Below are 14,081 nucleotides of genomic sequence, written 5' to 3' on the forward strand. Positions count from 1 at the left end.
GAATCTTATGGCGTTTCGAAACCAAGACATATACCTACATTCCTTATAAAGGCCTCCAAAACCAAATCATGCAATTTCATTGTCAAAAATGGAAATCCCCACGAAAACAGAAATCTATCCGCGAAACAGGGCTCATGAGCAGTCAAGGGTATTTCAATCATTTCACATGCTACAGTTCTCGGATCGAGCTGAAATTTTGCAGGCAGCTAGTTAACACATTTGCAACAACTTTCATGTTTTAACCAAAGCCTTATTCGGCCTCTAACATGCACGAATAAAACCGGTCAGAACAGGGCAGATTGAAACCCTAAAACTGAAATTTTCGTACAAAATCGAAATTTTCCGCAAACAACCACAACTAACATATAAAAGCTTCATTTTACACCATATCAAGCCATCATTCATGGCCGACCAATAACTATCATATAAAATAGAAAAATTTTCAAGAAAATCAGAAATTTATCTAATTCTACCTCAAACCGTAAAATCTTCCATACAATAGCATATTTAACCACCAAAAGCCACTAATTTCACATTAGCATGAACAAAGAGGAAGTTTGTAAGCAACGTACCTTGACATCTCAAGAAAGATGATAACTTAGGATTTTTCTTTCACAAATCCCTCAACTAGAAGCTTTAATCCTCCTTAGTAAACAACTTTGATGGTGTAATTTACAATTTCAATGGTTGGAAATCAAGATTGAAGCAAGGGATTGAAGTTGAAGTTGAAAAAGTTTCTCTTGTTTCTTCCTTTAAGAGGTTCGGCCAAGAAGGGTACAAAATGAAGATGATTTGGGTCAAAATTGATCTTTTAGTAAAGGTAAGAAAGTTAGGCAAGTCCACCATCCAATCGGGTCGCGACACATGGCACTTTTAATGGTTCAAACTTATCTTCTTTCTTCCAATGGTTAATCCATCTAACTAATCTCTAATTATCCTCTAACACCTTGTACCATAATAACACTTAGCACAGAACTCACTTAGTCACCCAAATTATATCGCACTTACCGTACTAGCGGGTCCCACGTCTATAACGCACTTCAAATTAACGTACACTAACTCATACTAGGAAAATGATTTTAAAACTGTACTTACTTACTTATAAAAATGCATAGAAAATTTAATATTTCCAAGGAAAGTATAAAATGTAGGCAAAAAAATTTAAAATAATGCTGAGAAAATATGAATTTTTTTTTTTTTTTGGGTTCTCACACTCTCTCCCCCTTAAGAAATTTCGTCCTCGAAATTTTTACCTTCCGTTGCCTCAGATGACCCCGGAACTTGTTGCTGGTCTACGGCATAAACTTGTGTTGGTACTTTTGTTCGGTTTCCTCTTTCATTAGTTTGTTTCGATTTGGTTTCTTTCACTTGTTGAGTACTACTCTCTTGTGGCTGTTTCTTCGGACAATTGCTAAGTTGATGATTGCTACTCCCACAAATCAAACACTTTCTCCCTTTCCGCCAGCAATCGTTCTCAGTGTGATTTGTCTTTCCACAGTATCTACAGGCCAATCGAGGAGCTACTGTTTGACATTCTCGAGAAATTTCTTTTGATCCGATCTAACTTCTTTTCGTAGACCCTTCACCTAATGCTCCTAATGTCCAAGGTGGGCGAGGTAAATGGTTCATCTTTTGCACTTTGGAGAGCATTATCTTTTCTCCCGATTCCTCAGGTATGCTGCTAGATGTACATTTTTTCCGCGTTTGAAAGGCTTTTACTTGTGCTTTCGCATCTTCAATTCTTTGAGTCTTCTCAAGAGCCACCGTAAAAGTATCAACTTGAACCGCCGCTAGAGTTTCATGAATTTCCAAAATTAAGCCTTGTATGAATCGCCTTATTCTCCTTCGCTCCGTACCCACCAATTCGGAAGCGAATTTAGACAGTCTGGTAAATTTGGTCTCATATTCGGCCACACTCAGGGTTCCCTGATGCAACCCAATAAACTCATTTTCTCTCCTTTCTTGAACCAAAGGTGAGAGGTACTTCTCATTAAATTCTCTTATAAAGTTCACCCATGTCCATGCAGTCTGTTCTCTCTCCCACTTTGCCCTAATAACGTTCCACCATGCTCGAGCCGGTCATTCGAATTGGAATACAACAAAGTTTACTTGTCTTTGTTCCGTGTAGTTCAAGGCCGCGAAAATGTTAATCACTGCCTCTAACCACTGTTCAGCTACATCTGGATCAGGTCCTCCAAGGAATTTAGGAGGTACAAATTTTTGAAAATGCTCCAAAGCCCTATCCTTTCCTATCTCAGGATTCTGGGGTTGATTCACTGGCATTTGGCCTTGTTGATCTACCAATCGCGCCAAAATATTTGTCATTTGCTGTATCGCCATCGCTACTTGGTCTCCGGCTTCAACCCTCGGTCCACGTTCTTGCCCAGCTACTGTCTCTCTTTCTTTTCTCGGTTCTTGAGCTTGCCTAGTCCCACGACCACGACTAGCTCCACGTCCACGACTACGTCTCCCTTCCATACCCTTTTCTCTCTTTTTTTTTTCAAAAGGTGATTTAGTATGTGAGCAAAGTAAATCAACTAAAACGGTAAAATATAACACACCAAATTCACAAAAAGACATATCAAGTAGACAAAATCAAGTGCAACAAATATTATACATGAAAGGATGGACATACCACAAGCAATATACACATAGTAGCAGCACAGAGGCAAAACATGAAGAAAACGCAACATGCCGTCCCACACTCGGTTAAAGTATCCCTCGTCCGATCTCTCACTTCTCTTACTATCCGAACTAAACGTCCGTTGACCCCTTGCACTTGCTTTCACCAAACGGTAGCCCATTCCTATTTTCCGAAATAAAGATCACAAGTCCTTAGTATCGCCCTCAACTCCCGCATACTCGGGTATAGGAATCCGAGATAATTCACCACTCGAGTTGGGCAGTCCCAAGCGTAAATTATCTACAATTGAGATTCCTACCTGACGTACATATCTATCGTCCTCAAGTACCATGAGAAAGATTTAAGACCTATAATAATTCATGATTCATAGCTTATGCTCAAAAGAGCACTTAGTCCTTCTTACTTACTCACGAAATCAGGACCATAACACCACTTGGCCCAATCTCACTCTGCCTAGAGACCACGCGAAGTGGGTCTGATACCAATTGTAACGGCTCCACCTCCCCCTAAGGCGAACCAAAGGGTTCGGCGGACCGCCTGCCCAACTCTCATCGGGACTCACTCACTCTCTACAGACAAAATAAGATAAAATCTCGAAGAAAAGTAAAACAAAACTAATTCCCAAACTTGAAATGCATACTTACATTCATTTCTTTCCCGAAATAAAATACAACCCAAATATAAGAAGAGATTTAAGTTCCCATACTTCCAATCCCTATTCGAGCACTAGAGCGAGTACAAGTTGCAATAAAATTCAAAAGGACTAGACAATGCTATTCTATACAGGTCTCTCGCCCTTGCTCGCATCCCCTATAAGGAAAACAAAACTAAAGGAATGAGCTAAAAACCCAGTGAGGTCTCGTACGTATAATTAAAACAATTAAACAAAACATTAAGCAGATAATAACAAGTCATTTAGAAAACATTCACAATATAAAGCAATGATAACACATTCATTAAAAGAATACATGCTCACATGGAGCCCTTCGTACTTTCATTCACCTTTCATTTCCTTATTCCTCCAATCATTTTAAAATGCATTTTGTAAGTGAAAATCCCTCCATTGATATTGTCACTCGTTCATTCATTTCTTTCTTCCCCCTTCTGGACATTGACCAGACTCTACCCGACAACGTGGTAATACTCGAGTATACCAAACTTTCACCTAGGGTCACCAAATCGCCCGACCGAATCCGCTTCTGCCTCGAGTCGACCGACAACGAAGGGCAAGGGCCCAATTCAGCCACGAGGCTTACATTCATGCACAACTAGCGTGTAATCAAATAATCATTGAAACTTTCATATTTATTTAGGTCGAGTGCGATAAAGTATACACTCGCCTAGCAAAACTCAATTTCAGAAATCATTGAAAACATTTAGCAGTTAATCAACATCCACAATAAGTCACATAGTCAATGGAAACATAACGTACAAAGAGCACTCGCCTATTTACGCAAAATAACGTCCAAAGTATTCGTCCGGGTGATACCCTCAATTACCAAGGAACCCTAATATAATCAAAAGAACATATTATGTTTCAACCATAAAAAACCTAAGTGATTCAAAGAGAATCCAAATACGTACTAGTGCAATATATAAAATGCGTTTTAAAGTGAAAATAGTATATTTAGATCAGAGGACATGAGTAACTAAGAGTTTTCCCGAATCAAACACAAAACCATACTAAAAGGTTTTTAGAAAATTCCATTGAAAATAAATGAACAGTGCCACGTCAGAATCCGGCCAGAAAGTGGCTAGATATTCGGCTGGATTTGCGGCCGGATTCAAGGCAGTGAGCATTCCAAGTTTTTTCTTCTTCCCCTGTCAATCCGGCCAGCAATCCGGCCAAGAGTTGGCCGGATATACGGTCGGATATGAAAAGTCAATTTTCTTCAAATTTTCGTAAAATTTTTTGTTTGGCTCGAAACTAACACATATGTAAAGAAATAACGTATAACAATTGTCTTGGGTAAAATCATATGAAAAGGAAGCTAAACAAACCCTAAATGCACACCAAAAACCTCGCTTGATAAAATTAGGTTTTGCGGCCCAGAAACCCTAGCAATTCTTCTTTGTTTCGGAAAGAAAATGAGTAAACATTTGAAGTTCAAAACTTGACATTTGTAACTAAGTATCATGCTTAAAACGGTTGTCACATTCACCATGCGAAAGGTACAAGTTCAAATGGAATCTAGTTCAAGTAATATCATTAAAGTAACACCTTTCGGCATAACAACCATAACCAAAGCTATACTTATCGGATTGAAATGAATCATATGGCGTTTCGAAGCCAAGACATATACCTACATTCCTTATGAAAGCCTCCAAAGCCAAATCATGCAGTTTCATAGTCAAAAATGGAAATCCCCACGAAAACAGAAATCTGTCCGCGAAACAGGGTTCATGGGCAGTCAAGGGTATTTCAGTCATTTCACATGCTACAGTGCTCGGATCGAGCTGAAATTTTGTAGGCAACTATTTAACATCATTTACTACAACTTTCATTTTTTAACCTAAGCCTGATTCGGCCTATAACATGCACGAATAAAGCCGGTCAGAACAGGGCAGATTGGAACCCTAAAACTGAAATTTCCGCACAAAACCGAAATTTTCCGCAAACAACCACAACTAACATATAAAAGCTTCATTTTACACCATATCAAGCCATCATTCATGGCCGACCAATAACTATCATATAAAATAGAAAATTTCCAAGAAAATCAGAAATTTATCTAACTCTACCTCAAACCATAAAATCTTCCGTACAATAGTATATTTAACCACCAAAAGCCACTAATTTCACATTAGCATGAACAAAGATGAAGTTTGTAAGCAAAGTACCTTGACACCTCAAGAAAGATGATAACTTAGGGTTTTCCTTTCACAAATCCCTCCACTAGAAGCTTTAATCCTCCTTAGTAAACAACTTTGATGGAGTAATTTACAATTTCAATGGTTGGAAATCAAGATTGAAGCAAGGGATTGAAGTTGAAGTTGAAAAGTTTCTCTTGTTTCTTCCTTTAAGAGGTTCGGCCAAGAAGGGTACAAAATGAAGATGATTTGGGTCAAAATTGATCTTTTAATAAAGGTAAGAAAGTTAGGCAAGTCCACCATCCAATCGGGTCGCGACACATGGCACTTTTAATGTTTCAAGCTTATCTTCTTTCTTCCAATGGTTAATCCATCTAACTAACCTCTAATTATCCTCTAACACCTTGTACAATAATAACACTTAGCATAGAACTCACTTAGTCACCCAAATTATATCGCACTTACCGCACTAGCGGGTCCCACGTCTATAACGCACTTCAAATTAATGTACACTAACTCATACTAGGAAAATGATTTTAAAACTGTACTTACTTACTTATAAAAATGCATAGAAAATTTAATATTTCCAAGGAAAGTATAAAATGTAGGAAAAGAAATAAAATAATGCTGAGAAAATGTGAATTTTTTTTTTTTGGGTTCTCACAGCCATTGATACGAACAAGAGGAGCCACTGGAGCCATGATACCAACCCTTGTTCATGTCATTCATTTCCATCCAGATTTGAGGACAAATCCTGCTCAAGTGGAGGGGACTGATGTGTGCACGGACCTTAGCCCAAGTAATGACCCAGTCCGAGTTCCATTGGGCCCAATCACACGTGCACGAGCCAAGCTCTTCAAAGAATCCCTCCAAGCCCTTGTTCGAATTGTCCAAAACCAACATGGAGTCCATAGAGATATTGAAGGCTTGAAGAATTTTAATCGAGTTATCTACACCATGACCCAAGTCCATGAAGACTCAAGTGGGCCTCCAAATGAGTTGGCCGAATAGGGCCTTAGGCCTTAGTAGTTATTTAGCAATTGATTAGTGTTTAAGTAAGAGCATGGGCCGGCCCATCTTGTCCCAAGACCATGGGCCGACTTTTCCCTTTCCTAGTCCCTTTAGGGTTTCAGTCACTTTAGCCTATAAATAGGCTTGCTTTGTAAGGTTTTAGGGTAGACGTTTTATCAATAAAGTTTTGCATATTTTCGATTCTTCTTGAGAGAGAGATTCGACCCCTTTACTTGCTTTGGCAAGTGTTTTGAGCAGTCTTGCGTCCTGTCCTAGATTGTTCTACCGACCTATTCCCCTGGAGTATTCACCTTCATCGGAGTGTCGTCCACCGTCTTGAATCAAATCGTGTCGTCCGTTTGGTTCTAGATCCCGCAACTCCAAGCGTTGGACGTCCTCGCTAGATCCTTGGGCAAACGTGCTACGTGTCTCGAAACGTGTTGATCGAGAAACGTATCAGTTGGCTTCAGAGCTTTGGTTGAGGTATCTTCCGTTATATCCGTAGTTGTCTTAGCTTTCCTTATTTCCGCTGCATTTGTCTCAAAAAAAAAAAAAATAATTCTGTTCGTGTGATTTCTTGTGTTGCAAATCTGTCCGCTGTTTAGTACGTCATTGTTGCGACCAATTCTTGGTCAAAGTTGTGCCTAATCTGTCCGTAGTTCTTGTTCTTGTTGCGCCTTTGTTAGTCACAAAATTCTGTTTACGTCGCTTGTCAAAAAAAAAAAAAAAAAAAAATTTCTGTCCGTTAGTTCTTGTCTTTTGGTCGCGTCGATTTCTGGTCAGTTGTGTGTTATTGTTGCTAGTCCCAATCTGCCCAGATTTCGTACTCTCGTGGCATCTATTCTGCCCAGCACTTAGCCATAGCCGAATCTGTACAAAAAAGAAAAAAAAAAAAACGTCACTGTTCATCGTTACTGTTCATCCGACACTGTTCACGTACTGTTCATCCGTTACTGTTCACGTTACTGTTCATCCGAACACAGAATCTGTTAGTGTGTTATCTCCTTTGTGTTGTGTCTAGTTTGTTGATAATTTCTGTCCACAACTTGTTTTTTGCGTTTGAGTCGTTTGTGCATCAAAAATTCTGGTTGTTGGTGTTTCAACGTTGCTCCCAAATCTGTCTCGTTAATTGGTTGTCGCTTGGGCAGCAAGAACAATAACGTGACGGCTGCTAGGGTTTCCTTATCTTGCTAGGGTTATCCTTGCAGCTAGGGTTTTCTACTTGCGGCTAGGATGTCTACTTGCGGCTAGGGTTTTTTTGTTTCACTTGGACACTCTCCTATATTCTCTCCTATATTTTGGGGCACTCTCCTACATTCTCTCCTACATTTTAGGAATACTCTCCTACATCCTCTCCTATATTTTAGGAATACTTTCTTACATTCTCTCCTAAATTTTAGGAACACTCTCCTACATTCTCTCCTACATTTTAGGTATACTCTCATACATTCTCTCCTACATTTTAGGAACATTGTCTCCTACATTTTAGGAACACTCTCCTACATTCTCTCCTACATTTTAGGAACACTCTCCTACATTCTCTCCTACATTCTCTCCTACATTTTAGGAACACTCTCCTACATTCTCTCCTACATTTTAGGAATACTCTCCTAGATTCTAGGAACCCACTCCTACATTTTAGGAAGCTAGGATTTCTTTCTTTTGTGTCCCCATTGGCGCACTTCCATTTCTGTCCGCCATTATTGGCCTTTCAAAGTCGTCCATTTCCGCTTCATTTTACACCCATATTTGTGTCTTACCTTCTTGGTTACTCTTGTGGAAAAAGTTGGCGACAATTATTGGACTTGAGCGGCCTTTCTCAACTACCTAACCCAACAGGTAAAGGTATTTGGTAAGTCCATTAGAGTGACATCCATATACACGAGTGCGAGTGGATACACGTAAGGGAGCGTGAAAGGCAATATCTTCGGTTTCGTTGCTAACTTTTTGCAGGTTCCCTCATACGTCATGGCGAATACAAGACGCATAAAAGCTAGCCCACAACATTGTCTTCCTGATCCTAAGGGAGTCAAAGAAGTGGCATTACGTGGTGTAGATGAGCAATTGGACATCGTCAAATCTCAGTTGCTTGGTTGGTTTTATACCCGTTGCGGTGTCAAAGATAAAATTTGTAGCTTGGCCATTGATGGGAGTTGTGAAGTCAACCTTGCAAGCGCTATCATGGTTGAGAAATTAAATCTTCCAACCATTGATCATCTTCAACCGTACAAGTTGACGAGCACTCATGGTGATGTTTGGGTTACTAAGCACACACTTGTACCTATTCACATCGGCAAATATGTGGATGAGGTGTTGTGTGATGTAGTCCCAATTCAAGTGACACATGTGTTGTTGGGCAAAGCATGGATGTCGAGGCGAGAAATTAAATATGACGGACATACTAATAAGTATTCCTTCTTATTTAATAGTCGTCGTCTTGCACTTGTATCACTTACTTATGACAAACTTTGTATTGATCTAGCATGCATGAAAAGTGAGCTTGAGCGTTATAGAATGGAGAAAAAGCTAGATGAGGGAATTGTGCCTGAAGAGGTAAAACCCGAGGGAGTTGAAAGTAATGAGATGAAAGGGTCAGCTGTTGAACTAGAAAAAGAGATGGAAAAATCTAATGAGATGGGTGGTAAAAAGGAAGAAAAGAGAGAAAGTGGGCTGATCTTGAGCAACCCGGTGAAGGCCTATTATTTTCCTAACGAACTTACCTTCGCTTTGTTTAGTGTTTCTACTTTTATACAGATCAAGCAAAGGCAAGTTGAGTTGATCTTGGTGTGTTCCATTCCAAAATCAATTGTAGACTTTGCAAGCCTCCATGGAGTTGGCACTCCAAGAGTTAAACCCCGTTGGTATCCATTCATGGAACAATGTCAACTCAAATCAGTCCACACCAAAGGGGAGTTGATTCGAGCTCGTCTTGAAGGGAACACTCCACACTTTGGGGATCGTTGTGTACCAAGGGTTCGTTTAAAGAACAAGTACCTCAATGACCATTATGATTTTCGTCTTGCTCTTAGTCCACATGAAGCTCCAACATCACCAAATCCGCCTTGGTGCCTTGCAAGTGTGTTCGATCCGGAGTTCGATTTCATGGGATACACTTCATACCACTTTGAGGACCCTTACCTCATGACCACAAACGATCAAGTTGAGCATACATTGAAGATGGTTTGTGAGATTCAAGGTTCGACAAGGGTTATGTTCCAACTTAGCCCATGGGCTTTGCATTGGATGCCATCTGTAGCCATCATAACAAGATTGAGTCGAAGGCATGTAACTCGTCTTGTCACCATTCGTGCTTCAATTTGTGGGCAAATTACTTTCAAGAGGGGGGGAATGATACGAACAAGAGGAGCCACTGGAGCCATGATACTAACCCTTGTTCATGTCATTCATTTCCATCCAGATTTGAGGACAAATCCTGCTCAAGTGGAGGGGACTGATGTGTGCACGGACCTTAGCCCAAGTAATGACCCAGTCCGAGTTCCATTGGGCCCAGTCACACGTGCACGAGCCAAGCTCTTCAAAGAATCCCTCCAAGCCCTTGTTCGAATTGTCCAAAACTAACATGGAGTCCATAGAGATATTGAAGGCTTGAAGAATTTTAATCGAGTTATCTACACCATGACCCAAGCCCATGAAGACTCAAGTGGGCCTCCAAATGAGTTGGCCGAATAGGGCCTTAGGCCTTAGTAGTTATTTAGCAATTGATTAGTGTTTAAGTAAGAGCATGGGCCGGCCCATCTTGTCCCAAGACCATGGGCCGACTTTTCCCTTTCCTAGTCCCTTTAGGGTTTCAGTCACTTTAGCCTATAAATAAGCTTGCTTTGTAAGGTTTTAGGGTAGACGTTTTATCAATAAAGTTTTGCATATTTTCGATTCTTCTTGAGAGAGAGATTCGACCCCTTTACTTGCTTTGGCAAGGGTTTTGAGCAGTCTTGCGTCCTGTCCTAGATTGTTCTACCGACCTATTCCCCTGGAGTATTCACCTTCATCGGAGTGTCGTCTACCGTCTTGAATCAAATCGTGTCGTCCGTTTGGTTCTAGATCCCGCAACTCCAAGCGTTGGACGTCCTCGCTAGATCCTTGGGCAAACGTGCTACGTGTCTCAAAACGTGTTGATCGAGGAACGTATCAGCCATTATCTTCGTCGGACTCCGACATTGCGTTTGACCACCATGCTGTATATGGTTTGCTTCAAATCGCTGTGCACTTTACCGAATTTGCCAGAGATGGATATAGCCATATTTGGCCTCTTCTCTATTTCATATCACCCTCATTATGCTTGGTGGTCAGAATATTGTGTGGTACAAAGTTACTGTACCTTTCTTCTCGATGATTCCATAGTTGAAATCCACCACTAACATAAGAAAGACAAAGTGCACCTTCCTTCTTCAGTTCAAATTACCCCACACATCTCCTTCCAATAGATTCTGCCCTTCTCCCCAAAACTTAATGTATGCAAGTTTATCTTTTTACTGATTTTTCCTTTCCTAGCTAGACAGAGAATGGTGTTTTGTTCAATATTATGGTAGGTGATTTTTCCCGAGTTTCATTTCAAAGTCACGAACCAAATCACAAATTCATTTCAAATTTTGAAAATTTGAAAAGCCCGTTTGGCTCTAACAGAGTCTGTTAGGGTAAGCAATCCCTTTTATTTATTTTTATTGGCCTAACTAACTGAAACGAGGTCATTTTGGCTTTGCTTATTCCTTGGCGAAGTGGCTATTGCTGGACCTCTTGTTTCGTAATGTGAGAGGACCGCTCCTAAACGGTTCTTGTGATGACTGTTTGTGCCCCTTATCCGAAAAACTTTCCATTGGTCCATAGCGATGGACAGCACCACCTACTGCGCTATATTAAATTTTAATGTCGTGTTTTCTGCTACAAGTGCTACGCAAAGGTTGTGGAACCTCCAAACAGTGCATACTCAAATTTCTTGGTTACAGCAATTGATGGAAACTCACAGAGCTCATTGCCTGCTATTGCCATATCCCGTCCAAGGTCACTTAAACCCAATGCTCCAATTTGCTAAGCGTTTGCAACATGAGGGCGTCAAAATCACGTTTGCTATAACCAAGTTCTTGTTTGAAACCGTGGATGAAGTCTCAGCTTCTATCTCAGTGGAGACCATCTCTGATGGATATGATGAGGGTGCAAATGGAATTGCAATGGAAATATACTTTCCTAGGTTTCAAAAGGTTGGCTCAGAAACTCTGACTGAGCTAGTCTTGAAGCTTCAAGATTCGGGCCGTCCTGTTGATTGTATCATTTATGATGCATTCTTGCCTTGGTGTCTAGATGTAGCCAAGGATCTTGGCGTACGTGCGGGTGTGTTCTTCACTCAATCCTGTGCTGTCAATAACATCTACAACCATGTCCACAAAGGACTTTTGAAGCTTCCTCTAGAGGAGAGTGGAGTGGACATTCCCGGTTTGCCACCATTATTAGCTTCAGATCTGCCCTCTTTTGTGTCTAATCCTGGTCTATATCCAGCAAGTGCACAGATGTTTGTACATGACCAAATCGAAAATTTTGAAGAAGCTGACTGGATCTTTTTCAACACATTTTACGGGTTGGAGGAAGAGGTAAGCGTACTTCAATACGTCTTTTTTTATTTTCTTATTTTAATAGGGAAATTATTAGATTTAAGAAGCCCGGGAGGGAGAAGGAGAGTTTGAATTTAAGATTTCTAATTTTTGAGAGCTGAATTTTAAGCACTAGATCAAGATTCCCTCCGGCCAATATATCTAATAATACCTATACATATTACAGTCGAGAACCTAAGTCCTGAATGACCATTTAGGTGTTTGTTAACTAAAAACTAAAAAAGTGGCATTTTGTCTACTTCTATGAATTTTATTGGTTTTGTATTACATATTGCTTAGGTGATTCACTGGATGGCAAAAATCCTACCGGTAAAGACAATTGGACCAACTATTCCATCCATGTACTTAGAAAAGCGCCTTGAAGATGACAAGCAGTATTGTCTCAATCTTTTTAAGCCAATGACTAATGCTTGCATGTCATGGCTAAATGAAAGGTCAATCAGTTCAGTTGTTTATGTATCATTTGGAAGTTTGGCAGAACTTGAAGTTAAGCAGATGGAAGAATTAGCATGGGGCTTGAGAGCTAGCAGCTATTATTTTCTCTGGGTGGTTAGAGAATCAGAGTCAAAGAAGCTGCCAAAAGACTTTGTTAAAGAAACATTTGGCAAAGGACTAATAATCTCATGGTGTCCTCAGCTTGACGTTTTAGCCCACAAATCTATAGGGTGCTTTATAACTCATTGTGGGTGGAATTCAACATTGGAGGCCTTAAGTTTGGGAGTCCCGATGATAGCAATGCCACAATGGACAGATCAAAGCACAAATGCCAAGTTTGTAATGGACGTTTGGAAAATGGGAATCAAAGCTGGGCCAGATGAAGCTGGAATTGTCAGAAGAGATGCGATTAGTCAATGCATAAAGCTAGTGATGGACGGGAAGAAAGGACAAGAGATTAGTAAGCATGCAAAAAAGTGGAAGGATTTAGCACGACAGGCTTTTGATGAAGGGGGAAGTTCAGACAAAAATATTAAAGACTTTGTCTCCAAATTGATTCAATCTTGGAGAGATTGAAACAGTGTATTTTCTCTTCTTTTGGATGGTGCTTTTTTGAAAGTTTGTAATAAACTTTACTTCGCTTATTGTAGAATTTATAAAAAAAAAAAAAAAAAAACTTTTATGTAGTAGAAAATTTGGAGAAAAATTTTTTATTTTCTTTTCCTTTATTTTCTTTCCTTTCTTCTTCTTTCTCTCCACACCATCACTGCTTTTCCTTCCCCCTCTCTCTCTCTCCTATCCCCCACTATCGCCACCATACTTTCCCCTCTTTTTTTTTAAAAAAAAAATTTTCCTCTCCTTCCCTCTCCTCCTTCTCCTCCTCTCTTTTTCTTTCTCCTCCTTCTCTCCCTTGTCCTGCTTTCCCTAATCCCATCCTCCTACCCTTTTCCCTAGTAGGCAACCAAAGATCTGATCGCACGCAAAGAGATCTAGTCGTCAATCAGGGGAAGGGGTTGGAGATGGGGTTAGGGAAAGGAGGGAGGAAAGAGGAGAAGAGGGGAAAGGACAGGGAGGGGAAAAACAAAAGATGCCAACCGGCGGTGTTGTCGACTAGTAGTGGTGAGTTGAGATAGGAGAGAAGGAAAAAAAAAAAGAAGGAAAGGAAAGAAAAAAGTTTGCGTATTTTTAAGTATTTTTGGGGTATTTTAAAAAAATTTAGAATATTTTTAGAAGATTGCTATAGATAAAGTTGTAAAAGAGTTTATTTATTACAAATCAGGCAAAAAAAACTTGCACTCAAACATAGTCTTGGGTTTATGCCAATCGTGGCCAGTTAAAATAAGCACTTCAAATCCTTTGTTCCAAAATCACCATTTGTCCTGTCTATTTTGTGTTTATATAGTTGTCACGTACATTGATGCATTGATAACTCAAACAAATTAGTGGGATAGACGGATAGAGGATTTAAAGTGTAAAATAAGAGCGGAAGCAAGCACGGACGAGAGGAATCTTTTCTAATAATAATATTTGGCCCGTAGAAAAAGCAAAGAAAATGATTG

At 40.0% G+C, this 14,081-nt stretch overlaps 1 protein-coding gene across 1 annotated transcript; it reads left to right on the forward strand.

Annotated features, from left to right (window-relative positions):
* Positions 1–11,013: 11,013 nt before the first annotated feature.
* On the forward strand, positions 11,014–13,180 carry LOC113764746 (UDP-glycosyltransferase 74G1-like). The gene is made up of 2 exons (XM_027308726.1): positions 11,014–12,066; positions 12,367–13,180. Exons 1-2 carry the CDS (start codon positions 11,311–11,313, stop codon positions 13,096–13,098), a joined length of 1,488 nt encoding a protein of 495 aa, XP_027164527.1. The 5' UTR covers positions 11,014–11,310; the 3' UTR covers positions 13,099–13,180.
* The last annotated feature ends 901 nt before the right edge of the window (positions 13,181–14,081 follow it).

The sequence above is a fragment of the Coffea eugenioides genome, chromosome 1, assembly GCF_003713205.1.
Source record: "Coffea eugenioides isolate CCC68of chromosome 1, Ceug_1.0, whole genome shotgun sequence".
In the NCBI taxonomy this organism is placed as follows: Eukaryota; Viridiplantae; Streptophyta; class Magnoliopsida; order Gentianales; family Rubiaceae; genus Coffea; species Coffea eugenioides.